At 44.3% G+C, this 26,593-nt stretch overlaps 1 protein-coding gene across 23 annotated transcripts in view; it reads left to right on the forward strand.

Moving 5' to 3' along the window:
* The window catches only part of HDAC4 (histone deacetylase 4), a 231,884-nt gene that overhangs the window by 165,897 nt on the left and 39,394 nt on the right, over positions 1-26,593 (forward strand). For all 23 annotated transcript variants that reach the window (XM_068686151.1, XM_068686154.1, XM_068686145.1 and 20 more), the window contains 4 exons: positions 8,426-8,683; positions 10,323-10,509; positions 17,234-17,367; positions 23,315-23,435. In XM_068686151.1, the coding sequence (XP_068542252.1) occupies positions 8,426-8,683; positions 10,323-10,509; positions 17,234-17,367; positions 23,315-23,435 (700 nt within the window). The remainder of the gene's footprint in view (positions 1-8,425; positions 8,684-10,322; positions 10,510-17,233; positions 17,368-23,314; positions 23,436-26,593) is intronic.

A 26,593-nucleotide genomic window follows, 5' to 3' on the forward strand; every position in this document is an offset into this window, starting at 1 on the left:
AAGCGACAGCACTGTCTGTTAAGGTTGTGTTGTATTATTTCCTGTAAATAGTTAGGAGGCTGTTTTCAATTGCTTGTGATTTTTCCTGACTTTAAGATTTTGGCTTTAAACTTTCCCTGTTAGGTGTCTACATCAGATTAAATTTTTGAGAAGATTGCAGCCAAAACAAGTCTTGTTGTTTCCAAGGAGGCAGCTAAGGAAAATATGTTGTTTTTCTCCCAGTTAATAATAAGAAGAATCATCTAGGGGATTTTGCTGTAAAGCCTTGGTTCCTGAGGCTTTGGAGCAGGAACTTGAAACTTGACAAACGGGGAAAAATGTGAGGAAAGAATGTGAGGACCTCTCTGTGGAAAATGAGGGTCACAGCCCTGGTAACCCAGTGCTCCTGTTGTCACCTGGTGGTGACATGTGCATTTGCTTTGAGGAGGGAAAAATAAAACACGCTCACACCAAAGAAAAAGCATTTCCCCCAAAACAGGAACAAAAGAGACATGCATGAATAAAAAAAGCATTTTTGTAGTTGCAAAGCTGAGTGCATAAGCTAGAAAATGGGAGTTTTAAAGTTTCCCATGCAAGTCTTTTGCATCCTTTTTTTGATTCAGTTTTTCATTATCAAGTGGTATTTCTTGTACAAGGCCCAGAACTCGGCACACAGGAGAAGGGTGAGAACAAGGCTGCTTTTCAATGATGTCCTGCCTTCATTTGGTGCCGAAATTGGAGGGCACATAAGGAGCAACGAGTGGTTTGCTGGAAGGGGTAAAGAAGGGGCCCTAGGGCTACAGCAGTTGACCTGGCTTTCCCCTCGCCACAGAGGCGTGCACTGCTGCATGGTCCTTTTGCACACTTGCACCTGACCTCCACCCATCCCTTGTTTTCCAAATGCCCTTTGCAGGACACGTCGTGCTGAGACAGGGCTGCTAGCTGCAGAGGTGTGCTTGCACATGTAACACACGTAGTCGATGATCAGCTGTTCGTTGTGCATGCTTTGACCATAATCTCTGCCTTGGCCGCCTGTTGGATGGCTTGGAGCAGCTCCACTACCTTCCTGCCACCGAGTCCTCGCAAATGCAGATGCAGTAATACTGGCAGGGTGCTTGAGTGCTCTAGTGATGATCACGCTACAAAACCACACGCAGAAATCAACAACTCCTTCAGAAGCAGGGGTTGCTGCAGTAAATAAGATTCTGGGTAAGATACCGGATCACTTCTTGTTAAATGAGCTCTGTGCAACCTTTGATCTGAATGAGGCATGAGCCCTGGAAGAGTAAATACTAAACAGTCCTGCAAATAAAAGCTATACATTAACGCAGGTGCATGAGAGAGATGACCTTAAATTGCACCAGCACCGCACACTCATCTCTCCCACCTTTTTTTGCGTTTTTAACATTCAGGCCTCGGGAATGTTGGCTTTTTTTTTCCCGTGGTCAGAGGAGCTTTGCCAGGGGTGAGGGGAATTGTTGTTTTGTTGTACAATAAATACATGCAGCAGTCCCAGCATCACTTCATCTTCAGCAGCGATAATTCCTCTGCAGACTTCAGTCTCTTTTAAGATGCAAATGTTAGTCTTTTTTTTTAGTAAGAGAGAAGAAAACAGCGTTTTGCTGATGGATCTCGGTGGCATTGGAGGTTGGCATTCAGGGGGTATTTTTGTTGTGATGGCCTCGTGGAGCCAGGGGAAGTTGGGCGGTGTGCTCTGGGTGTTCTGAGTTAAAAGAACAGTTCCTCAGCATGATAGGTCTTGAAGCAGCAATTGCCTTTCTAAAGAGAAATATGCAAGTGAGATTTCCATAAATCACGTGCCAGAAAACTCAACTTTTTACCTTGCTGTAGTGATGTTGAGTGTTCTGGCTTTAGTCCATTGAATGTTTAATTCATGAAGCCTTCATAGAACAGATAATCTCCCTTTTAGTCCTGAATTGTACTGTTAAGCAGATTAACACTGAGCTTCTGTGGTCAAATTGTGGTTCTTCTGGGTAAAACCCCGTTTTAGCACACTGCAAAGAACGGTGTTTCTCCTGCTGTGGCATAGACGTGGCGATGTCCATATATGCCAGACTGCAGTGCCCTGACTTGCATGTGGTGCAACTGTGCTGGGTGGATACATTTTTATTAACACCTAGAATTTCACCTCCCTATTTCCTGATGTTTTCTTTTTTGGCACACATTAACAGTTTAGCCTCGAGTGACTTCTGGAGTAGCTTTTAATATATAATGTTTAATTTGTACTATTGGAAAAATACAGCGTAGGTTGTATTGCACAACGTTCAGATAGCGCTCCTGCCCTTCAAACAGTTTAAGGGAAAACTATTTTGGTGTAGCCTTTACTCATTTATCACTCAGTTTCCCCCCACACCCCCTTCTCTCTGCTTTCAGGCTGATTGATAAAGTAACAAAATGTTTTCATCTTCTTGAAGAAATGCCATGGCTCCAGGTGGCTCCAAGCACCCAAACATATCTTTGGATATAACGTGCATTGAAAAGATCTCCGGAAAACCTCGTTCAGCGTTCATGCTGTGTCTGTCGGCTGAATATGAAATGCAGTTCAGCAAGATGCGAGGCACTTGGGATTCATGTGCTGTGTGTATCTTTGCACCTATTACCGCGTACACGCTATTAAGTGGTTTTGCCAGGAGCCATGGTTCTGTGGGGTGTTTGTAGCTGCAGATCTGAAGATACGTAGACGCATACCTGATATAATCAAGTCCGTAATTCCAATTCCTTGGGAGAAGGGGAAAAAAGAAAACAGCCTCTGCTGATGCCAAAGTGTTTTCTTCTTGCTTCCCCTCCTTTTCCCCTCCAGGCAGTCCCTGTTCTTTGATTCATTGCAGTTCGATCGTTCCCTCTCGTCTAGGCACAGAGGCGAGCAGGCTCGTGGTCCTTCCAGCAGGTCGGCTGCTTCAGACAGTTATTTTTTCCTGCTGTCTCATCACTTCAGGAAGAAAGAAAAAAAAAAAAAGAGATTTTTCTAGGCTTCAGCTGCTGCAGAACATTCTGCCAGCTCCCTGCGTGGCCTGTGCCCAATTCTGCCTCTCCCCGTCATCCCTTATAACCTCTGTTTTCTCTTCAGCCTATGGAAGTTAAAATTAGAATTTCCTCGTTCTGCAAGGGGTACCTCACGTGGAAAGAGTCATCCGAGATAGCCAGAAGAGCAGGGCTTGTGTTGCCATGTCTGAGTGATTAATGCAAGCCCTCAGCAGTATGTTTTCTTCTCCAGATGCTTGTCCACATGCCTGCTCCCCTACAGGATGCACTCTGCCTTGTGCCTGCCTTCCTTTGAGCATCCCTGCCAGCGTACCTGCTCCACACCACCTGCCTCTCATTTCTCAGTTCCTATCTATGTCTTTGACTCAAGAGTGGCATTTTTTTGGCTGTTTCAGGATGCTTATGAGCTGAGCCTTTATTGTCCCCCCATCTTTTATTTTTCCTCATTTTGACCAAAGCTGTTTCTCCAGCTCTCCAGAGTTGTTCTTTCTTCTCTGATCTGCAGAGTGAGGAAAGGGAGGTTTCCTCTCGGAAACACAGTGGTCAGGGCTGAGCCAGTCTTGTTCTTCCTCACTTGCCTGGTTTCTCTCTTCCTCTGCTTAATGGGACTCCTCATGCCACCCACCCACACTCGTGTCCCCCACATTGCTGCTTTCAGGGGGATCAGGACTCTGCGTGGTCAACGTTACCAGTGCACAAGAGGCTGAGGCTGGCTGGGTCCCAGCTGCTAACAACTGCTATTCTGCCCCATTCCCCAAACAGGGCTAGTCACTCCACCCTGCTGGGCATGCTCTGCAGTTCCAAGGATATAAACTGGACATTTCTCAACAGTGGTGTTGTCTGACCTGCCTTTCAGCATGTTCCTGTCTACACAAAGTTTTGACCAGCTGCACTTATCTGCCAAAGTAGAATGGGCTTTTGGCACGCTGTCAAGCATGATCTCTTTGAGCCTGCACTATCTGTAGATAAACCTGGATGAGTTGTATGGAAATGTGGTGATTTATCCTGAAGTTCAAAGGTGTGTGTGGTGCTTTCAGCCTCCAGCTTGTGTCCTTTGCGCAGCAGTCTCTCCAGCAACACTGAATTTTCTGAAGGACATGACTGATGTGTGCCCTCCAGCACGTATGCCCTCTCCCAAAGGACTGTTATTAATCTTGTTTTTGAAAGCAGCCACTTCAGTGTTTCAAAATGTGTTCAGCAATCCTTATCATGAGGAGCAACACCGGAGAGGTACCAGGTTCCTGTGTTGGAGACCTAAAGTGAAAGAGAACTTGAGATTAGATCCAACTCAAGTTATAGCAGCACCTAAAGTCATGCCCAACTTTCATCTCTGTCAGCCTTTCATTGCTGTAGGAGCTTTGTCCTTGTGCAGGACCAGAAATTTCTTCCGTAACTGCTTGGCTTCTTAGCAGAAAGGTTCAGAGGTGCACCATTTGGTCAGGGATGCCCAGATGTGAAGCTTTGCTGTACAGTCTCATGGAGGTTCTCCAACTCTACACGTACTTTCCAAGGAGCTCTTCAGCTGTCTTTTAGAACCAAACAGGTCCCTGTGGCACGTGTTATCTAAAAAGAAAATGTGTTAATTATATCCTCCTGGGACCTTCTCAGGCATTTTTTCTGTTGGTGACTCTTCATTACTCTGTGATGAGAAAACAGACATTTTGGCACGTATTGCAGTATCTTCAGAATTCTCAGTGTCCTAAGAATATATGACCACAGACAAGGTACCACGTGTGTGTACCAAGTAGACATATAGTAAGTACCTAGTAGACAGATGCCAACTGATCCCAAATTTTACTAGCAAAGAAAAGCCCCCCTCTCCACATTTTTTTTTTCTTTATGAAACATTCCATGGAAAAAAGAGTAATCCTTTGGATTTCCTTGTATTGGGATCTGACATCACTATGATCTTAGAATAATAGAATCACAGAATGGCTCAGGTTGGACAGGACCTTAAAGATCATCTTGTTCCAACCACCCTGCCATGGGCAGAGATGCCACCCACTAGATCAGGTTGCCCAGGGCCTCGTCCAACTGGTTCAAAATAGTTGCATCTTCTTCGAGACAGATTTTTTTTTTTGTCTATGTTTTTGCTTTTCCTTCTTTCTCTTCTTTGAGTTTCAGAGGTAGATAAGAAATGCGGACAGCTGGTATCTAGTCTTTAATAATGCTTGTGAATCGAGATGTATAGTTACTTCTGTACTGAAATAGTTATTTCTGTACTGAAATAGTCAGCTGTCCAAGGCCAGAGGCAGTGAAAGACAGTGCCTTTCACTTTGTTTTATGGTGGCAGTATGTGATAACCAGAGGTGACAGGATTTGAAAATAGACAATAGCTTCGTTGCAAAGGATAGTACAGAGCTTGGTAAGGGAAGGAGTTATTTATGGTGCATTGGGTAATTGCTTACTATTTCAGATGTATTTGTGAGCATTTTAAAGGCTATCTTAACTTGATATTCATTGCCTTGCACGTGGATTACTGTAAATTTTCTTAACTTAATATCTTGGTTTTAACACAAGCATATGATCATAGAATTACAAAACAGGAAGATATTCAGGGAGTATTAATAAATCACATCATTGTGAATTACATGGAATGTGTTCATAACAAAATGTTTATTTTGCAAAATTGTCCTTTTAGAAGAATTGGGTTGCAGTAGCTAGAACAAGTGACATGCCAAGAGATTCAGTTTATATTAGGACAGTAAAGTGAATGTTTGAAATGTCCTTGTCATTGGCCACTTCATTTTCAGCCTTCACTGTAGCATTTTATACACGTGTTTTTCATTTAATTCTTATGTTTTTACGGGGTTGGAATAATTTAAAACTTCTAGGGAATTACACTGCTCCTCATTTCCATTAGATTTGACAATGACATTGTAAGTTATTTTCCCAGCAATTACTCACCTTGCGTAGTTCATAAGTTCAAAAGGTATCAAGTTCAAAGCTTGAGACCTGCAATCCAAGCAGAAAAATGCAGGAGAAGATGGTTTATGATGATTTAATTATCTTTAAACCAGATTATATTCATCAAGCGTAAGTGAGCTTAAAGAAAACTGATTGAAGAGCTAACTTTAGCTTTCCATAGTTCAGCTATCCAGGGTGTGTTACTAGTAATGCACCGGGGGAGATGGGAATGGGGGAGCAACCTGACAGAAATCCTTGAGAACTTTGATCACAGAATCATTTAGGTTTGCAGGGAACTCTTGAGATCATCTGGTCCAACATCCCAGCTCAAGCAGGGTCACCTAGTTATCATCTTCCAGTGGTTTAAAGTAGTCCCCGTCTACTTCTGTGTGACCAGGAGATTGCAGCAGTCTACCTATTACAGCAGGGCCCATCTTGGTCTGCTTGCTTGCCTTGACCTAAAAGCTCTTAACTAACTTCAGACCCATACCAAAGCACAGGGGTCCATGCATTCCTGCTCTTCTCTCACATAAAGGGCAACCCCCTCCTCACCTTCCTGGCCTGTCCTTCCTAAAAACCACATATCCCTCCATCACAGCACTCCAGTCATATTTATTATCCCACCACGTCATGGTCATGACCAGGTCATGGCCCTGTAACTACACACAGACTTCTCTTCCTCCTGTGTGGGCCTCATGCTGCATGCACTGGTGCAGAGGCATCTCAGAGAGGCATCCAAGCGTGCCAATTCCCCAGGACAGGCTTGAGAGCTTTCCTCACCAGGCGTTTCTGCACACCCCTCCTTCTTCTTGTTCCTGAGCTCAAAGAGATGCCACCTCAATGTGGTTTTGTAGATTGTCGTGTCCTTTTTTTACTCCCACCACTCTGGGCCCTTGGCTTGACTACCCTGTCCCCAGCTGTCTTAGCTGCTTGCTGAGGAATCTCTCCCTCCCCTGTTCTTTTTGGTTTAGGTTGGCCAGCCTTATTAGTTAAATGGATCCCATCTCTTCTAAGCAGCTGTTGACTCTCAAAGGGCACAACGAGTTTCCTCATTGTGGAAATTCGCCAACAGCAGCTGTGCAACCAGTTACTGGTCAGTACAAAATCCTTGCCTCTTACAACTGAGAGGGATGGGCTGCACGCACTGACTGTACTGGGGCTTCACGTGAACCCCACAGGGCTTTTGCCTCAAACTATACAAGATAAGGCCCCTCTGCATGTAATGTCCCTTTCAGGAGGTCAGACATCCAAACCCCAGTAATCCACACAGTGCTGGAAAGCTGTCCCCCTGCGTCCTCGTACTTGCAATCTCAGGTGTTAAAAGGAGCTTTGAGCCCTGGTTTTGTGACAGCCTCTGCTGTAGATAAAAACAATTTTTTTGCTGTCCTTGGTGTGATACTTGCAAGCAATGAATCTTTCATATGGCCTTTGTGTGCCTAAACCGCTTTGTGTAGCTTTGCTTAAGTTATATGGCAGAACCTCTCTCCTTACATTTAGGGGAAAAAAGGCTTAGTTTCAGGTTTGAGCCAATGCTCCTCAAAGAGTGAGTTACTTATAAGTAGTCAGTCCTTCTGCATGTGTTCAATAACCGTGTTTTGATTTAGCTTTATTAGATTTAAAATCAATATTGCTTTTCATACCAATGACCTAATCCTTATTAAAGCTCTGCCCTGACAGCTTTCAAAGTTCAGCAGTTTCTTTATAAGCGTATGAAACGGGTACAGTCTGAGCTCCTTTAAAGAAAGGAAATTGATTTATTTACCTCTGCTGGATTTAAAAGCAGTACACATGTTTTTTTGCTCCAAGTAAAAATCACAAGCAGTCTGAGACCAAGCACTGAGAATTTTATCTCACTGATATATTTTCAGAAAGTTTTGGCTTGTGTGAATTATGGTGAAAATTATATTGTTCCCTTTTGTTTTCACGCACGCTTTCAGGGAAGCTCACTGCCTCTAGCTAGGAAGGTGTGGTTAGAACGATGCTCTTCTTGCAGTTTGTTTCTGTACAGATGTACAGATGTAAGTTTAGTATTCTCAGTTGCTTCTTAACAAATTTCATGAGAATGCAAGATTTGGAGGAATCTTGATGATGCTATCTCCCTTTAAACATAAAATTAATGGGGTGATTCCAGAAGAAGCTGGACAAACAATGAAGCAGAAACCCTCAGAGGATTTGTCTCTGTTACTTTTTTTCAGGATTTTAATTGCTAAATGTACTGGTGGTTGTTACGCTGCTTGTGAATTCGGTAGCATCCATAGGTCTGTAGGCTTAAGAGGTTCTGATTACTTTAGGGGGGAAATGAAGTGGAAACTGGGGAGCCGTGATTACTTGGGGCAAAGTATTTCTTTGATAACACTTAATGCCAAGAATAACCTGGTTCAAGGCTTTCCTTACACTGTTGTTTTGGACAGTGTTTATAAGAGCTATAAATCACCGTTTCTCTTTTCACAAAGCTGATTCTTTGAAGAGAACACAGTCAAATTCACCTGCAATGAGTTACATTTTATTTATCAATTAACCTCTGGGCTGTTTTCAGATAATATCAAAGCCCAATGAGCCAGCTCGCCAGCATGAAAGCCACCCGGAGGAGACAGAAGAAGAGTTACGAGAACACCAAGCCCTTTTGGAGGAGCCATACAGCGACAGAGTCGCAAGCCAAAAGGAGGCCCCAGGGCTGGCCAACATGGTGCAAGTGAAGCAAGAACCCATTGAGAGTGATGAGGAGGAAGCCGAGCCACAGCAGGAGCTGGAGTCTGGGCAGAGGCAGGCTGAGCAGGAGCTGCTTTTCCGTCAGGTGAGCTCAAAATACACTTGGGTCTCCTGGAACCAGGCTTCTTGGTCTTTAGTGGAGTTTAGCAGCATCTGGAGTGAGGGGCTAAATTGCCATTGTGTATTAAAATCAGGATATTAACCATCCCTCACCTCAGATATTTACAGCTGCTAGGAGTAAGTGTTACAAATCTGTTAGTTACTGGTACAAAAACATGTCTGCAACTAACCCAAATGCCTAAAAAACAGTTCAAGATTTTACCAGCATTTTAATGGTGGATTATAATCATCGTACAGGAACAAGCTACCCTTGTATGTATAGAGAGTGGGAAGGTTAGCACTAAACTAAATTGACAAATACAGCCTGAGCTTGCAGACAAAGCACAGCAGCATGAGGACAAGTCCTGGTGTTTATGAGAGTGCTGCTAGGAGCCTCTGGGACAAGGGGAGGCAACAAAAAGCATTGCAAGGAAGCAGTACAGTTACTTTACAAAGTAAATCTCCATATTATCACAGTGACCATTTGGGACATGGCTTTTTGTGACCTCTTTATAGTACTTGAAGGGGGAAAAGGTAGGGGTAAACTGCCTTCTGAGTATTTGGTACAGAAAGATACCTGCAAGTAAAATCAGTGCCATCCTTCCCTGGAGTCACAATGTCAATTCAAAAGTCCCAGAGAAGAGAACCTGGATCATCTGCACAAAATGCAGTCGGTGTGTTTGCAGCCACCCAAACACTTTCTGCTTCTTTGGGAAGACAACACGTCTTAACATTTTTGAGCACTAAATACTAGCAGAGGATTTCATTTTATTCTGATGTCTTAAAGCAAACTGACTGCCCCACAGGAGGGCCAGAGAAGGGAGCAGGTGACAAAGTGGTTTTCCTGAAGGGGATTCCTTCTTCAGTACTGCAGATCCCAGAGATCCCAGGTGTGCTCCCTCTGGACAGTAAACACCAGAGGCACGTGGATTACAAGCAATAAATCCAGTAGCAATGCAGCATGGCATAATCTCCCAGAAAATGCCATTTGTGGTAGCTCTAATGAGAAGGCTGCGATTCTCTTAAGGCACCGGTGCTCTGCTCATCCCTGCAGCCCGCAGCACTGAGTGCCTGACTGTACCTGGAGCCTTGGGTAACCCCTGCGTGGGATCTGCAGCCAAGAACAGATTGCTGTAGCCATGCCAGGGTGTAGCTCTGAGCAAATCCACAGCCCTTGGCTAGGGAAGGCGGACTGGTGCCAGGCTTGCAGTTGCAGTGTCTGTGAATCAGGTGCAAATTGGTTGCTCTGTGCAGTCATTTGCATCTAGCTGCTCGCTGCCGTCTCCCCGGCACTGCGGGGCCGGCTCGCGGGCCCCACGTGAGCGTCCCTGGCTGCAGCTCAGAGCCTTCATTTCCAGCTCCTTATTGAGTGGCACGGTCTTCATAACAGCACTGCCTTGAGGGATCGGTGCCATTGCCAGCCGTGCTTGTGCAAAGTTCTTTCTCTGATTTATACAACCACACGTAGGCCTCGTTTCCTTGGTAAGAATAAATAAGGAAACGCGAGGTGACGTGCTGCTGGTTATCAGGGAAATGGGTCCAAGCTTGCAGACTTTAAAAACCCTTGAAAGCCCTTCCGTGAGGGCACCATGCAGACATTCAGTAGCTGCCTCTTCTCCCCACAGCAAGCCCTCCTGTTGGAGCAGCAGCGCATTCACCAGCTGAGAAACTACCAGGCGTCGCTGGAGGCAGCTGGCATGCCCGTCTCCTTCGGAGGCCACCGGCCTCTGTCCCGCGCACAGTCCTCGCCTGCCTCGGCCACCTTCCCTATGTCCGTACAGGAGCCACCCACTAAGCCAAGGTTCACAACAGGTAATGTTTTGGGGCCCTGGAAACTGAATCAGTGGGACTGTGGTCACCGTTTTCCTTTACATTGTGTTTTTCTGCCCCGTGTCCCTGCGAGGCCACGTGTCCAGGGTCTGAATCTCAGATGTGTTTGTGGACTCTGTAATATCCTGTTGTCTTTGAGAATAGCATCAGTCATCTTCTGCCCTGTTGTGCTGCCTTTTCCTTCCCTAGAGGGACAGTCACCCTATAGTCCAGACAGAAAATAAACTGCAAAAATCAATAGAAACATAGCCTAGTGCTTTAATTATATATCTCCAGAAAGAAAGGACAAGTCATATGCTGTGACAAGGCTGATTTACATGCAAGGAGGAGAGAGGCAATGTTATTGAAAAAGGACAGCATGCCAAACGCAGTATCTATCGGCTGTATTTTCTGCACCTTCTCCAGTCCCTGAGCAATCTCATGCCATAAGTTATCCAGTCTGGGCTCTGTGCCAGCCTACCCCTCCTTCTGCAACACAATCCCTGCCCAGGAGTCTGTGCCTGTAGGTTAGGAAAAGTGAGGCGAGATGATTATTTCAAGTTGTCAGTGTGGAGAAACAGGCTGAAGAGCGTTTTCTTACCTGGTCCGTCTTTGTCTCGAAAGAAAATTATGAATGCAATTCTCCATTTGTCTAGTGAAAGCCAAAAATGCAAAAAAAGGTGTTAGTCTCCCCACAAAGTTTAAAGGTGAGGAATAAATGCTGTACCTAAGTCAGTGAGGGCTTAAAACCAGCCTTTTTTCCACCAAAATCCTTGCTGCTTATTCAGTAGCTTTAGTAAAAGTTAATTATGTGCAACTTTTCAAGTCCTGTGTTAGGTGAGGAGGACTTATTTTGAAATCCACCTTCTTCCCCGAATGTCAGGTTTTATTTTGTGAATGAACATTTTGCCATGTGACGTGTGCCCTGAGGAAAGGAGAAAAAAATGTTGCAATTAAGGGCAGCTCATGATTTTGTTTCTCTTTGGTTTGTTCATTTAATCTTATTTAACCCACTCGAAAAACATCATTAAAACCATCATTGTGAATTAGATTTATTTTCAGATACTGATGGTATAGTAATAGTGATGCATTAAATCTGACTTTGTTCTTTGGCTGTTAGTTGCAGGTGGGAAGCATGTGCAGTCAGCTCTGTAAAAGTCCAGGTAGTACCTAATTTTTGCAAATCAGCCCTTAAAGTTTCCATCTGCTGCTAATGTTTAAACATTGAATTTTAGCAAAACTACATTTGTAATGCAGCCAGTTACAGCATCAAGATTGTTCTAGCTTTTGGCTTTTGCCAAGGATACAGAGAAGGGTAGTCCTCTGGCTCACAGTCAAACCAGATGAAACTTGAGCATCTAATACACTTAGACCCAGACCTTGGTGCTTTGAAAACAAGTAAGGAAGCCTGGCCCTACTTTAAGAGATTATTCATTCCTTTTTCTTTCTTCCCTTCTCCTCCTCCGCTATTTAAGTTGCCTTGTCAATCATATGCAAGACTTTGAGCATACAGTAACGTTTCCTACCAGAGGATATATGTTTTACTCAGATATGTGCCTCTGAATTTCATTAAAAATTACATAAGAAAGTAACAGTAGGAATGCAGATTTTGAGAACAGTGCTGCTTTGGAAACACACTGGCACAGTGTTATGATTCATTTTCCTTAGAGGAAGGGTTAAAAAAAATCATTTAAAAGGTGGAATATTGCATTGCTTTTATATAGTACTGTACATTTACTTAATCCAGAGCGATGATACGAAAAATGCTTCATGTGGTTCACCTCTTAAACATCCTTTTTGTGCTATCTATCCATGTCCAGACTCCCAGGTCCTCATTTTTCCACCGCCTTCTATCTCGTGCAGTTCTCTGTGTTTATGCTAGGTGAATGGAGGAGGGAAAACACAATGAACTGCTGTTAAGGGAGAAAGTGTTTTTTGGCATTCACTGGCAGTAGTAAAGGTGGAGAGCGTAAAAGGTGAGCTTCCTCTTGCCAGTTCATGGAAAATGGATGCATGACAATTTTGAAGGAGGGTAAAATTCTATTTCCACCATTTTTCTTTATGCTTAGCAAACTTAAAACCCTCTCCACGCTCAGGCCATGAAACCTCTGCTTCCTTCCCTTTTTTATTTCCCAAGGAGAAGTTTTTCAGACAAGCAGAGTTCCTGTGTTCCCCACATGCATTCTTACCCAGGCGAAGCACCAGTTTAATTAACCAGCACTATTTGCTTACAGTGGCAGGGAAGAAAAAAGAGCCTACTACTCCGGGCCTGCAGGCACAGAAAGGAAAGGCAGACATCTCAGATGTTAAGCATGTGTGCACGAGTTAGCTTGGTTCTGTTTTCTTGAAGTAGTCTACAGTGTGTCAGAGATTCTGTTTTTGGAGGTGGATACTAAAGCTTAATCACTAGGATTGAACTTTTCTTTGAAAGGCAGGAAATTAAAGCCTTGGGTATTTTTCAAAGCATGCGGTGCCGAAGTGCGTCGGGCTTCTTTTTCACTAGGAGAATCCATCTGTTTGATAAGTGGCTGCTTTGGAGACTGATTCTAACACAGTTATGTGCTTTGGATTTCAGAGAGATTAAGATTTGAATTGTTTTGATCATTTTGTGAGAAGGCAGGATAAAACAAACCTTGTTCAATGGCCCTAATGAAGCCAGCAATGATTACTCCAGACACAAATGTGGCTCCTAAGAGATCAGGTTTTGTCCAACAGACAAAGGAACAGTTCATCTCTTTCGTGTTCAGAATACGATATGGAAAGGGCTTTCTCTGGACAGAGTTAGGACCAGACAGCTCGAAATTCTGTTTTTTATGTATAATTTATTTTCCTGTCTCTGTCAGTGACCAGTACCCGAGACTTCAAAGGTATGGGAAAAGAACAACATAATACACTTCTCAAACATGATGTGCATTACTGCACATGAAAGTGAAAACAGTGCCCTTCCTGACTTCTTCAAGCAGTCAGTTTTGTGTCCTGAAGCATGACATTTAATTTTCCCTCGTACTAGAATATAAAAGAAAGCTAGTCCTTGAACTTGCCCTCGCTAGCACAAGTAGCCTCCTTGACTTTAATGACTACTTCTGCGCGCACTGTTCTACACACTTGAATAAAAGACTTCTCAGGTTAGGCCATTAATTTGCATAGCTCCAATTATCCAGTCTCTGATCTCCTGTAAAAATGGTTCCACAAATTATTCTGATGTTCTGCATTAAAGTATTTTTCATTTCTGATGAAGGCATTTATTCTCTCCTGTGCAGAGCAATATAATTATCTGAACCTCAAATCATATGTTTGCTCTGCCAAGAAAGGCGAGTTGGTTATACTTTAGTGCTGACCTTTAAAAACGATTGTTCTCATGTCTTAAAGAGTATTGCTTCCAGGATCACTTAATTTAACTTGTAATGGTCAAAGTCGTTTAGTATTTTAAGCTCAAATTATCAAGTTTTCCTTTGTGCGTGTGTCTTCATCTGAGTGTCCCCAACCACAGTAAGTAACTTGGAACATTTCCCTTCTTTCCAATGGTTTAATGTTTCAGTACAGAAAAACTTCATTGAGACATTGCTGTTATCAATGAATTGTTGGGAGTGGGGAAACTTTATACCTCAAATAAATTGTACAAACCCCACTGTAGTGCCCATTAACTTAAGAAATAGGAATGAGTAGGCACCCTACCACCACATTTTCTGGAGACCTTTTCTTTAACTATTTTGTCTACCTTAACTTGAGTAGGCTGTTAGGAAAGTCCACTTTAGATGTACACACACATTTTAAACACACCTGCAGCTTTCACGCATTCATGGATGCAGATGAAAAAAATGGGAGGTCACTGGCAAATCTGCTGCACTGCAGGCGTCACAGGAGCAACTGAAGAATGTAAGGTCAATGCAAAAAAACTAGATTTTCATTTGTATTTATCGCTGGTTTGATCTGTGTTGGCTTCTGCCCTAGCAGTATTACCAGGCACAAACCAGGGAATGAGACAGAGGCTTTTAATCTGGCTAGACATTGCTTTGCCTACATACCTACGGTTACATCGCAATGGTATTACAGTAGTTACTATTTAAAGCTCAGAGACTTGAGAAAAACACCTTTAAAAAGAAACACAGATTGCGGCACAGATTCTCATCCTGACTCTTTAAATAGTGTTAGACCCCTTCCAGCTTTGCAGTGCAATCAGTATAATTCACTGTCAAGTTGTGCCCAGCTCCCCAGCAACGAAAAGATCTGTCAGAGCAACAGGATTAAGCATCGTCTGGGAATCCAGGAGGCAAGCAGGAAAGGCTGCTTAAAAAGTACTTGTAACTGCTTGGAAGAGCCTGATTTCTCCTGAAACTCATGAAGGCGTGATATGAACTAGCCTCAGATTACACGTTGACAGTATTTTTACTTATTTCTTGTTCTGAAGAGTTAATTTTAAAATTTGCAGGCTGTGGGTAAATCGCCACGTACCTGGCTTTGTAGCAAGGTACACTTAGAGCAATGCTAGCGAGAGCGTCTCAGATGCAGGATTCTGGCTGGGCTTGTTTTATCGTTTTGCCAAAATCTGGACAATGGTAAGCTCCGGGTGTATTCACCCCGTGCTGCAGTACAGTCTGTCTCTGGCAAGGCAATGCACGTGCCAGTGGCTGTGCCCTGAGAGGGTGCGCTCAGCAGGGTCAGCAGCTACCTGGTGAGCGACTTGCTGCTTGGACTTCTTTTTGCTTAAATTCAAGGCTATTTTTTGAGCGTGGATGTGTATGTTTAATATGTACACATGCACTATTTTGCTTTAAATCCGTAACATATAATTGAAGTCCCCAGAGATGTGTTTGGAAGCCAGAGAAGACAGAAGCACTTTTCGTGGTTTAATATCAGCAATTTAGCCAAACCTAGTGCAGTCCCATGAGAGTCTAGGAAGAGCCTACATGGGAATCTTTGTGCTAACAAACACTTTGCCAAAGCGCCTGACAGTCCTTGAAGATGACTTTCCTTCAGAACTGAATTAACCCGAATTAAAGCAACTACAGACCTTGTGCCAGTTTGAATAAACTGGGGAATTTTGGGGGGCAACAAGCCTTACCACTGGTCCACACTTTTGCAGGTGGCATTTACAGCACCAGGCTTTGCCCAGCAGCTCCCGATGAAGTTTGATGGTCACTCCAGCACAGGAGACCCCTACAGAGCTCTGCAGCACGATCTTATTTAACTGAACTTTGGCTAACCCAAAGCCAGTCAATTAACAAGCGCCCTTTTCCCTTCCTAGAACTGAAAACGTTGTTTTTTTTTGCCTTGCACTCACCTACAGCAAGGAGAGGAACTGCCAGGCACCTTCCCTAAGGCGGAATAGCTGAGAGCGTCAGTGCCAGAGTTTGCTTCAGAGGGGAAGGCCAAATTTCTCAGCGGCAGAACATGCCTACACGCAGGCAAAAGCTGTGATTCCAGCACCACTCAGACTAGCTAGCGTGGGTACAGGCAGCAGCACGGAGCTCAGCTCCAGGCTACGTGTCCATGTGTGTTCTCAGAGCCGTATTTTCCAGGCCTCTTTGAACTCCACGCAGTTGCAAATTGTGCTGTTTATCAGTGCTTATGTGAAAGCCAGCTCAGGGAAGCCCCGCACGCTGCCAGGCGCAGCGCAGGTACGCTCTGCTCTGGTGGCATTTAGGAGGAGCGGTTTGGGCTGGATGCAGACCCTTCAGTGCTGGGTCTGGGAGAAACTCCTGCCTTTGCTGCTAATTCAGAGGCTTTGGATTCTCTTCGAGACCTTTCACTTGCCTGGTTATACTGTGCTTTCGGACAGGCACTCCCTGCAAGAAACCATGCCCCTCGAAGCCCCTTTTTCTTCTGTTCTCTGGAGCTGCTGCCTGAAGGGAAGGACAGGCTGAAACATTTGACTGTGTCTCTTCTACATTAAGTGCAGAAAAGGTCTTTTGTCACCAGGAGAGCACGGCTGCAGAGGAACTGCCGGTTCTGTTCAGTGGAACATTGGCTATGAAATCGTAGCTCCCGTTCCAGAAACGTACCCGGGCAGCTCCGGAGCATGAAGCAGGCTCCTACGCTGTTGTCATGCCATAAATACTTGGTAATGCAAGGGGATTTAGCTGCTTGACTCCCACGTTACAATGAAACAACACGGCTAAATACCTACATATCGCGCTGAATAATTATGCCCAAGTGTGTGCTAATAGACTTAATTAGTATGTTGTCAAATAATGTTGATGCAAAGACTTCGGTGCAAACTATTTTACGAAACACAGTGCCTGCTAACGACTTATTCCTTCTGGTTTTTAATCCTAAGCCCTAGAGTCATTTTAGCAGTAATTATAAAGGTACCCAGCGGACAAGTTGTAAGTCAGCCCCCCTCTAGATCATGTTCCTGCGCTGGCACGCCTGTTCTCGTACCCGTGTTGTCATTTGTCACCTCCTCCTGTCACTTGCACAGCTTCGGCCTGCAGCGGTGGTGGCGACTGACTCAGTTCTTGTCTGTATCTGTTGAGGATTTCTAACGGGAGGGATCACTGCAGGTCTGGTTCTGTGTTCAAAGCAGCTGCCCACCTCATTTCCCCGCGTCTCGGACTGTCATTTCGTAGAGCTCTGTGGTTCCTGGTGAAGCACACGCTGCCTTTGTCTATAAATGTTCTCTTGAATGCAAAGTACGGTAGACCAAAAATAGATATATATATTTTTTTCCATACATCTGGCAAAGTAGTTCCTTTCACTGAGAGCAATTTTGTAACCTCTGCTGCAGGCCTTGTCTACGACACCTTGATGCTGAAACATCAGTGTACCTGTGGAAACACAAACAGCCACCCCGAGCACGCGGGGAGGATCCAGAGCATCTGGTCCCGGCTGCAGGAGACGGGTCTCCGTGGCAAGTGTGAGGTAATCCCAGCACTGGAGGGGGGAGATTTGGGGGGCTGCGAGAAACAGCCCTTGGGTTTGCCTGCCTGATCCGCCTGCTGGATGGCAGGCAGCTTCAGGGGCCGATTTTTGGGATGGAAGGTACTGTGCACACCCAACCTGCAGCTCGGACTGGTGATCGCTACCTGGACGTGCAAACTTTATGCTGCATTCCGGCCTCACGTTTTTATAGTTCCAGCTGCAGGCAGTGTTTTGCCATATGTGGCTTAAATTTAATCCATTCCTAGATGACTGTTTATGCTCGTGCGTTTGCATGTCAGGAGTGCGTTTCTAGCGATCCGATTTCATTGCATTGCGATGACTGCTGCAAATTTTGTGAAACACTGGAGAATGCTCTTGCCTGATGTGAACTGCACTGTTTGCAGTGAAGCTGCTTATGTAATTTTCGGCCCAGTTCCCTGTAAAATGGAAGTCCCTATCAAGTGCTGAACTTTGAAGCGGCCAAAAATAAGAGCACAAACTGAAGTAACCACGTCATTTGATACCGCTCCAATCATAACAGCAGGAGCTGTGGAGCAAGAAGTTTGTATTTCTGTGGTTTAATAACTTCTTTAATGCTCCTTGATAATTAATGATCAACCTACAGTGAAAATACTGTAAAAGGAATGAGGGTAGGAGGAGGTAACTAAACACTGTTCCATCACAGGTGCTTAAATTAGTTTTATTGGACAAGCATGTTTTAAGAGCAAAGCAAACTATGAGAAAAGTTATTAAAATAAAAAGAGTAAAGATTAATATTTATTATTATTCATAACTAATAGTAATGATAAATTAAAAACAGTGTTTGCTCATCTCTTTGAACATCTGAGGGGACTGCATCACACTGTAAATTTGAGTTATGTCAGCATCTGGCTAGAAATATTTTCTGAGCAATCAGAAAATACATCCACGTGGTGGCAGCATTGCCATTAGATAACATTCCCCTGTTGTAACCTTATTTATCCCTGAGGACAGCAAGGAAGAACTTCAAACCTGATTCTGTCCATGGAGATCCATTTAACTGAATTTGGGGATTATGCTGTCTGACAAAAAAACAAGCACCCTGCTGCTGTTTATCTCCTCTGTTTAGAAGTAGTAGTTAAATTGTGCAGTGCTAATTGTCTTGCCTCCTAGATTGGTGCTATAGTTGTTCTATAATGTACGAAATTCTTCATTGTATGATCCCAAGCGACTGCTGTTTTCCCTCCATTGTTATTCTAGGTTGCTCTCACTGTAGGAAGGAGTTGGTTTAGATCTTCACCTCCTTTCCACCTGTGTTTCCCTTCTGGTGAAATTCAGCCTCATCTTAACTCTTCTTTTCTCTGAAAGCGATGAATATATAATGTTAGCTTCCTACCTCGATTCCCATTTCCTTCTCTGAGGACTTTCTTAAAGGTCTGACCTGCCGTTTCAGGATAGCCGGCCGTGCTAAATGCACTTACTGCTCTCTCTGGTTAGCATCCCTGTTCCTTTACCCCCACCATCTCCTACTCCTGCCCAGACCTTCATGAAAGTTTTTCTTTATCGTCTCCCACGGGCTCTGTGGGCACAACCTTTCCCTCTTTCTCCATCTCCTCCCTGCCTCCTCACTTCAATATTCTGTTTGATAGGGTTTCTTCTTGAGCTGCAGACAGTTGTTCACCTTCTGTTGTCCTTGACAGATGTAATAAATTTCCATGGTGCAAAGCCATTTGGTCACTCCCCTGTCCTTCACAGTCTTTCTGAAGCTCCTCAGTTGGAACCTGGCTACCAGTAAGCAGAGTGTAGGGCAGTATAAAACACAGTTTTCCATCAGCAAAGGTAACCTTTGCATCGCATGCACTTGGCATGGCAAAGGGATAGCTTTTCTGATGGGAATGGTCTCTGCTGCTAGGCTGGAGCGTGTGCGTGAGCTGTTGGCACTGCCTGGGATGATGGGCTTGTCTCCTTGCCGCAGGACAGGAGATTGAGATTTAACATGCAGAAGGCTTCATTCTGTGGAACACACTCAATGATACAATTGATTTAGAAGGAATTTTGGAGCCTGGCCTAATAATTGCTGCTATTTTTTTTTCAAATCCCTGTTTCTGTGCAGAAAGCTCAGTGAAGGACAGAAAGGGCTGCTACACCCTGCGCTCCCTCTCTGTCCTCACCAGCAGTGGTGTGTGTGATAGGCAAAACTCAACATTTTTCCAGGCGGCACATTTTTCCTTTTTTGCTGAGCTCCTGTTTTATTTTACACCATTTTTTAGCTGGTATTGCTGACTGACACGTCTGTGCACACTCGTTTTATTTTCACAGTTGCAGGTATGTTGTCCTGTGCCTCAGACATTATGAGCCAGTGAAGTAAGCCCAAGGGCCTGATGTGAAAATTGTTTGTGATTATGCAGTTAATCCACTTATAACAAGTCGTGTTTGTAAAAGGACAGTTTGAACTTTGACATTTCCTTATCCTCATGTTTCCTCTTGCTTCCTTAACGCTCCTTTGCTGTGGTCTGGGTGTGGGTCTAGTTTGATTCTATTGGCTGCAAATATTTGCTCCAAGGATAAAAACACAGCACCCTGCATAGTAAATAATCCTATACACCCTGTATGGGATCAGGCAACTCCACTGGGATCCCCATTCCTCTTCCAGAAAGAGTTCAGCAGCTCTTGTTCCCCACACAACTGCGTGCTGGAAATAAATTCCAACTCTGTTTTCTCATGCAAGCTCAAACGATTCTCTGTCTCCTGGAAATTTTCTTTTGGTGTTTCTGTTGCACACATGCCCCAAGCCAGAAAAGGGCTCGCAGATAAATATTTTATCATGCATGCAAAAAAATACTTGCTTTGAAATTTCAGAAATGTGAAAACCCATTTTCATCAGGCAACCCAGAGGCTTCTGCAGAACCTGCCAAGTGCCGAGTTCCTATCATTTCTCTCGGAGGCGATAGAAGTGATCCAGAAGGGGCACGAATATTTTTAGAACAGAAAAAACACATTGCTTCCCATCCACCACCCTCCTCCCCCCATCTTTCGGCAGTGAAACAGATATGTATTTGCTGAAGTTGTCCAAAAGCTGTTTTACATCCAGCTGAGGGGAAAATGTGCGCCAGATTTGCAGTGTGATAGGTAAGAGTCTGACAGGGTTGCACAAGTTTAAAGATGACCCTTTGGAGTGAAAGCAGTTGTCCAAACTTAACGACAGCTGCGGTTTAAAGTATTGCTTGTTTAATTAAGTTAGCTTTATAAAATATGGCAATTACTCTGGTGTATGTTCAGAATTTAAAAGCAACAATTATACTAATTGAGGCAATCGCAATAAAAGAGCCTCTCCCCCAAACAAAAACCCGCAATCACTGTGTAGAATAATCCTCCCAGCCTTCATCAAAAGCATGAGGGAATCAATAGGTTTTGCTGTGTGCTTTGGACATAATCAGATCCGTGGACTGCTCAACCAGGACCGGGAAGAATGAGTTCCTGAATCAGGGTCTCCAGGCCTGTCCTGGCAGCAATCCTGCGTTGTTTAAAGTACGAGGGCTGCTAGCTCAAGCCCTCGGGTTAATTGCAGCTGCGGAGGACAGACGTGGAAAACAGACCCTGGGCTGGGCCATCTGCTCGAGCTGAGACGTGCACAGCCTTCCTTACACGGCCTTGTGCCAGCATCCAGCTCGAGGGCAGTATCAGTCCCTGCTCTGACACTGCCAAACCGCTGGGCATCGACACGGTGAAGGTTTGCCATCACAGAGCACCCAGGCTGTGTCCAGGGAGGTGGTGCTGGCAGGGTCTGGGATATCAGTTTCTGGAAGGAGGCTTTGTAGCCATTTTCATGGCTTTTTGTGGCACTGTGGCTGCAGCTGGGACAAGGTCTGCCTTGGATATCCTATCTTTCTGGATATCCTTACATTAGAACCAAGGACAAAACTGGCATAGGGGTGAAAGGGAAGCTATAAAAGCCTGTAAGGGGTGACTAACACTGACTTACCATGAGCAAAAAAGGAAGACAGGATAAAAGTTCAAGGGGGATTTGCCAGATATTTCCATCCCTTCTGGGTCTAGCATTTTTGTGATTATTGCCTCTTTAATGGGACGGTGTATTTTTGCCTCATCATTAACCTCAGGAAATGCTAGGTGGTGAAGCAGAGCACAGAGAAAATGAAAGAGGAACTGGAGAGCAGAAATGCCAAAATTACGAGAGCCAGAGTGCATGAGCACTCCTGCAGTGCTTTGATTTCTGCTGCCTTATGGCTCAAATGATTTTACAAAGTGATTTCCTGTGCGCTTTGAAACGCAGGACGGAGGCTTACGCTGAAGCTTTGGGACACAGTTCCCTGAAGTCATTTTTTCGGACCATGCTCCATACGTGGAGGTGCTGGTGGCAGGGGCTGTGCACAGTGTTTGGGGTCCCTGCACCCCCCGGGGTGGTGTTGCTGCAGCAGGCAACTCTGTTCTTCTTAGGAATGTGGGGGGTGTTTGTTTTTTTTCTTTTTCCTTAAGCCATCCACTTTTTGGATCTCAAAAAACTGCTTCCACGGGAACGTGGAAGTCTTAAAAAAGCAATTGGCACACTTTTGATTGAGCATGAGAGCTGCTCAGTGCCTGTCAAGTGACAAGGGACCTGCTGACCTTGCACCATGCAGCACAGTGACACTCGGCGCTGGGGCTTGTGTGATCTCCACAAGGGGCTCTCAGAGCTTCCAATGTGCTTATTGTCAACTACCTATGTTATACTATAATGGAGAGGAGTAATCATGTTGTTTCTTCTGTAGGAAATAAACCCCCACCCCAAATTCCTTTTAAAATGGTTTTGACCAAATCACACACACACACACAAAAATAGCTAATTAATTCTAAGCCCTGTAAAATACAATTTTTTGGTGGTGGGGCGGGAGTTTCGGATGTTTCGGATGCAAAGCAGTCCTAATTTTTGAGGAACTCCTTCCCCACTCTCAGATGGCCACCTCTTGACTTACCCCAAACCTCAGCTCACCCCGTATTTCCCCTGCCAACATTCTGGGGGCACTCGCAAGCTCCCAGTTAAGAAGGTGAGGTGCATTTTCCACTGTCAGCAGTCAGTTGCCCCATCTGGAATACCTGCTATCCCCCAGGCACCATCTGCTTACCTTGCTGCTGTGTGAGAGACCACCTCATTCTGCATGGGATCTAGCATCTCCGAACAGCACTTTGGTCTTACAAACACATTTTGCATCACAAATGGGCGATGGTAACAAAAGATATTCCCCAAACCTATGCTGGAACCCTATGGAAAGAGGGGAAAAGAGCCCCACTTTGCAAATTTTAAAGTGAAGTTGGGTCCTGCTGACATCAGTAAAAGTTTTTCCATGATCTACAGCGAAGACTTCAGCAAACCTTTCTTGAGTTCAGCCACCAACAATAGCAGGGATGAGCATATGTGCTATGGTATTCCAGCTCAAGATGCATCATGGTATAAGCAAACAATTCATAATAAATTTAATCTTCTAGGATTTCCAAGATCAGTTTCAGAACAGAAAGTCTGTAGTTTACCCTTAATTGATTGAAGGTTGTGTTTGGTGTTTTGGGGAAAATTTTTCAGGTTATCTTAATATTGCAGTAGAGATGGGGGCAGTGTTTGGAGGGCCACATTTTCATCAGTAAATCACTTCCTAATGGTTTATAACTGAAATACTGAATAATTGGTAGTTGAGCAGTCCTTTTGTAGCTTATCAAACACTATGGTAAATATTTTTAAAACAAACATAAAAAAAAAAAAATCCAAATATGACTTTTTCTGTCAGGGTAGTATTTTGAATAAGGGATTAAACCGAAATCTCCTTTACAAAAGATTTTTTCACATGAGAACCAGGTTTGGATTTATTACTTGCTGTCTTTACGGCTTGCTAAGTTAAAGGAAAAATAAAAAGAAAAAAGTTCAGTAATGAGTTGAGCATTTAAGCAGGGATTTCATCACCCCTTTTCTTTCCTCTTTCAGTGTATTCGTGGAAGAAAAGCAACTCTAGAAGAGCTGCAGACAGTTCACTCGGAAGCCCATACACTGCTGTACGGCACAAACCCTCTGAACAGACAGAAACTGGACAGCAAGAAACTTCTAGGTATCGTTGGCTGTGGGGAGGGCTCCCCTTCCTGACCTCCAGCATTCAGGCTACTGTCCACAGCCCCAACTGGCAATCATTTAGCATTGGTGGTGTGAAAGATGGGCATGTCGGGGTCCTGCCAGCCTCAGCTATAGGCATTTCCCAAGACAATTCTTCCCTCTGCAACTTTAAGCGTTGACTTGGGTAGTGCAAGATTGTATTTCCCATCCACAGGTGATCTCTGAACCTTAGATAGCTACAGCTTCCTTGCACTGATGTCTTCAAAATCTAAAATAACCATCTCTGAGGAGGAAAGATGATTTAGAGTCTATTGTACCCCTGGACACTCTGCTCTGCGTGTTAGAAAGTTCTCCTTTGCTTGGTAGGAACTGGAACTCCCTGCTAAGGACCTAGATCTGCAGCACCAACCAGCTGCATAAACATCAACAAATAGCTGTCAGGTTTGTATGGATAATCCACAAGAAAGATGCAGGGGCCTCTTAGATAGTCCTACATTTTGTTTAATTTTGAACAAGATTGTTTATCCCTTTTACTGGGGACTGGATCTTCCCTAAACCAGGGCTGCATCTGCTGTAGAATATCGACTTTTTCCCTGCAGAGTATCTAGGGGGATGGTTGTTCAGATAACCAACTCCACCCATAGAAACCAAATAATCATATCACATTGATTTTAGCACCTTCCTGTCAGGGAGATGACTTCTCCCTTTATTTTTACCTTTTTACAGCAGTAGGTGATAGGCCAGAGGGGCAGCTGGGGAAGTTCTCTTGTGGGCATCAGCAAAAAGAGAGGTCTAGAAGTTTAGAAAGTTTATTTTGGGGATTAGCTTTGCTTTGAATGATATAAAAAGAGGATTAACTTGATGGTCTGCATATTGCAATGGTTGTGGCAAAAGAGCTGGAAAGATTTTTGCAACATATTAAGTACGTACATGAGAACCCCGAAGAGGAAAGCTATTAGCCAGTTGTTCAAACATATAATTAGCACTATATTTTTAGCTAAGTTACCACCTCTTTAAAACCCAGAGAAATGAAAAGTAGACATCTCTGGCTGAATGATAGTGCAATTAGCATGTACAGTTTTAAAAATTTACGATGTCATATCCTTGGTAGTGTAAAACTCTCGCCTTGAGTTAAGTCGTATCCACCAGTCCAAAGAAACAGGGTGTAAATCTTCCCCAGTAAATCTGGGACAGCTTCTTATTTGCAGTTGCACCACCGTCACACTGACTGATTTCACTGCAAGTTCTTGAAGTGTGGCGCTGAAGATGAGGATCTGTCCCCAGCCATCCACTCTGGATCGGATTCCCTGTGGTGGGAGGCAGGCAGTCCTCCAGCACCTGAGCTGGTGGCTTCATCAGCCAGGATCAGATGGGGTTTGGACCTTGACTCTGACAGTGGTCATCACTTGTGTGGGACCAGGGGGCTCTGGGCCATCCTAACCCTGCTCCTTCAGGGGCAATTGATAGCCAGGCATTTGAAACCCCTTGCCAGATATGCTGGTAGGCTGGGCTGTGGTAGCACCAAGTGCTTCCTGCTCATTCCAGTGTCAGATCCTCTTGAAATATTTTGCTGTACCCGTTTAAGTCTTGGCATAGTCTGCATCAGTAGTTCCACGGGTGTATTTGGGCAAGAACACAGATTGCTTGTTTAGCATGGGATTTTGAGATTCCCAGGTTTTGCTGAAACAAACCTGTTTAGAGAACCTGGGGGAAAAGAAACTCTTACTCTACCTTTGACGACTTCTGTAGGTTTTCTGTGCCCCCACGTGTCTTTCAATCATTCAATTTAAAATGTCTTTAGAGATTAAGTTTATGCCTCTAGTGAAAAAAATAATTGCAATACCTGAGGGTATTCCAGTACAAAACGTTGCATGTTTAGGTGTAATTTGCAAAGGAGATCACGTTGTCAAGGGGCAGTATTCCTGATCAATCAGATCTCAGACTAACCTATCTGTGGGTGTCAGACTTTTTAGCCTTGAGCTGCTAGGAATCAGACTCCCAACCAACTTGTATGAGCATCTTTGTCCAGCTGTTCTGGCTCTTCCCACATCACACATGGCCACTGCTGTGGAGCTCTGTCTGGCCACAACTGGCACTGACACTTGTGCCGAGCTCAGGGCAAGAGCAAACGTCTTTGCATCTCAGCGTGGCTGCCAGTTATCCTGCCAGGCAGGAGAACACGAGGTGACAACTCAACGCCCAGCATCCAGAGGGACAGTGCAGAGAGCTGAGATGCCAAGAGGAGTGAGCCTGGAGGGGAAATTTGTGTAGTATCCAGGTAGAAGCTCTCCTTTGGAAGCAGGGCAGGAAAGGCAATGCTGTCACAAAAAAAAAGCAACACAGTTTCTTAGCTTGATGGCTTCCATAGTGCTGGATTTGAATGAGGATAACACCCTCTGATGTGCTGGGAAAGCCTCCCTGAAAAGCCTCGATGTGCATATTTGTTTGTGCATAGGGGTGAACAAGCCTGTAAGCAGCCCCTTCTTCAGCTATCCTCTCTTGTTGAAAGTTTAAAAGGCTTTTATATTTACAAAACAGCTTTGTGGGGTTCTTTTAAATATATTTGTGGGCTAAATGTATGGCAGGTTTGAAGTCTGAGACCAAAGCTTTGCGTGAGGCTCACATATGCAAATGTGAGTTGGTTAGACCTGGGTGTCTTGACATGTGTACGACTGCAATAGGATAACTGGCTCCATGTAAACTCTTTGCCTTTGATATGTCTATGAGCAAGAAAAAAGCATGAGAAATCTCAGCCTAAAAGGAAAAACTTGTAAAGCCGAGAGATGAAAACGAGGATATTTTTTTTTAAGCTTCTGCAAATGATGACAGGGATGTTGCTTCATCTGACAGTTCTTTAAGAGAATGTGGGAAGGGGGCAAATAGCTCAGATTTTTCAGAACTGTAAGCAGACCTCAATGCAGTTGGATACCATGGCTCTGCTGATTACTTTTACTTCTGCAGTTGTTCTGTAGTCTGCTAGTTCCGAGCTTTACTCCTTTCTCAACAAGTGCCCTCCTTCACCAGCACAGGAGAGCTGCCTTGCTGCAGTCAACGTCCACTGCTGATATTGAAGTTACCTTCCCCAGAGGAGCCTGAGCATTGCAGAGATCTGCTTTGCTGTGTTTTATCAGGAGAGCTCAAAGGTGGTGGCTTTCA

Source organism: Anas acuta, chromosome 6 (genome assembly GCF_963932015.1).
Source record: "Anas acuta chromosome 6, bAnaAcu1.1, whole genome shotgun sequence".
Taxonomy (NCBI): domain Eukaryota; kingdom Metazoa; phylum Chordata; class Aves; order Anseriformes; family Anatidae; genus Anas; species Anas acuta.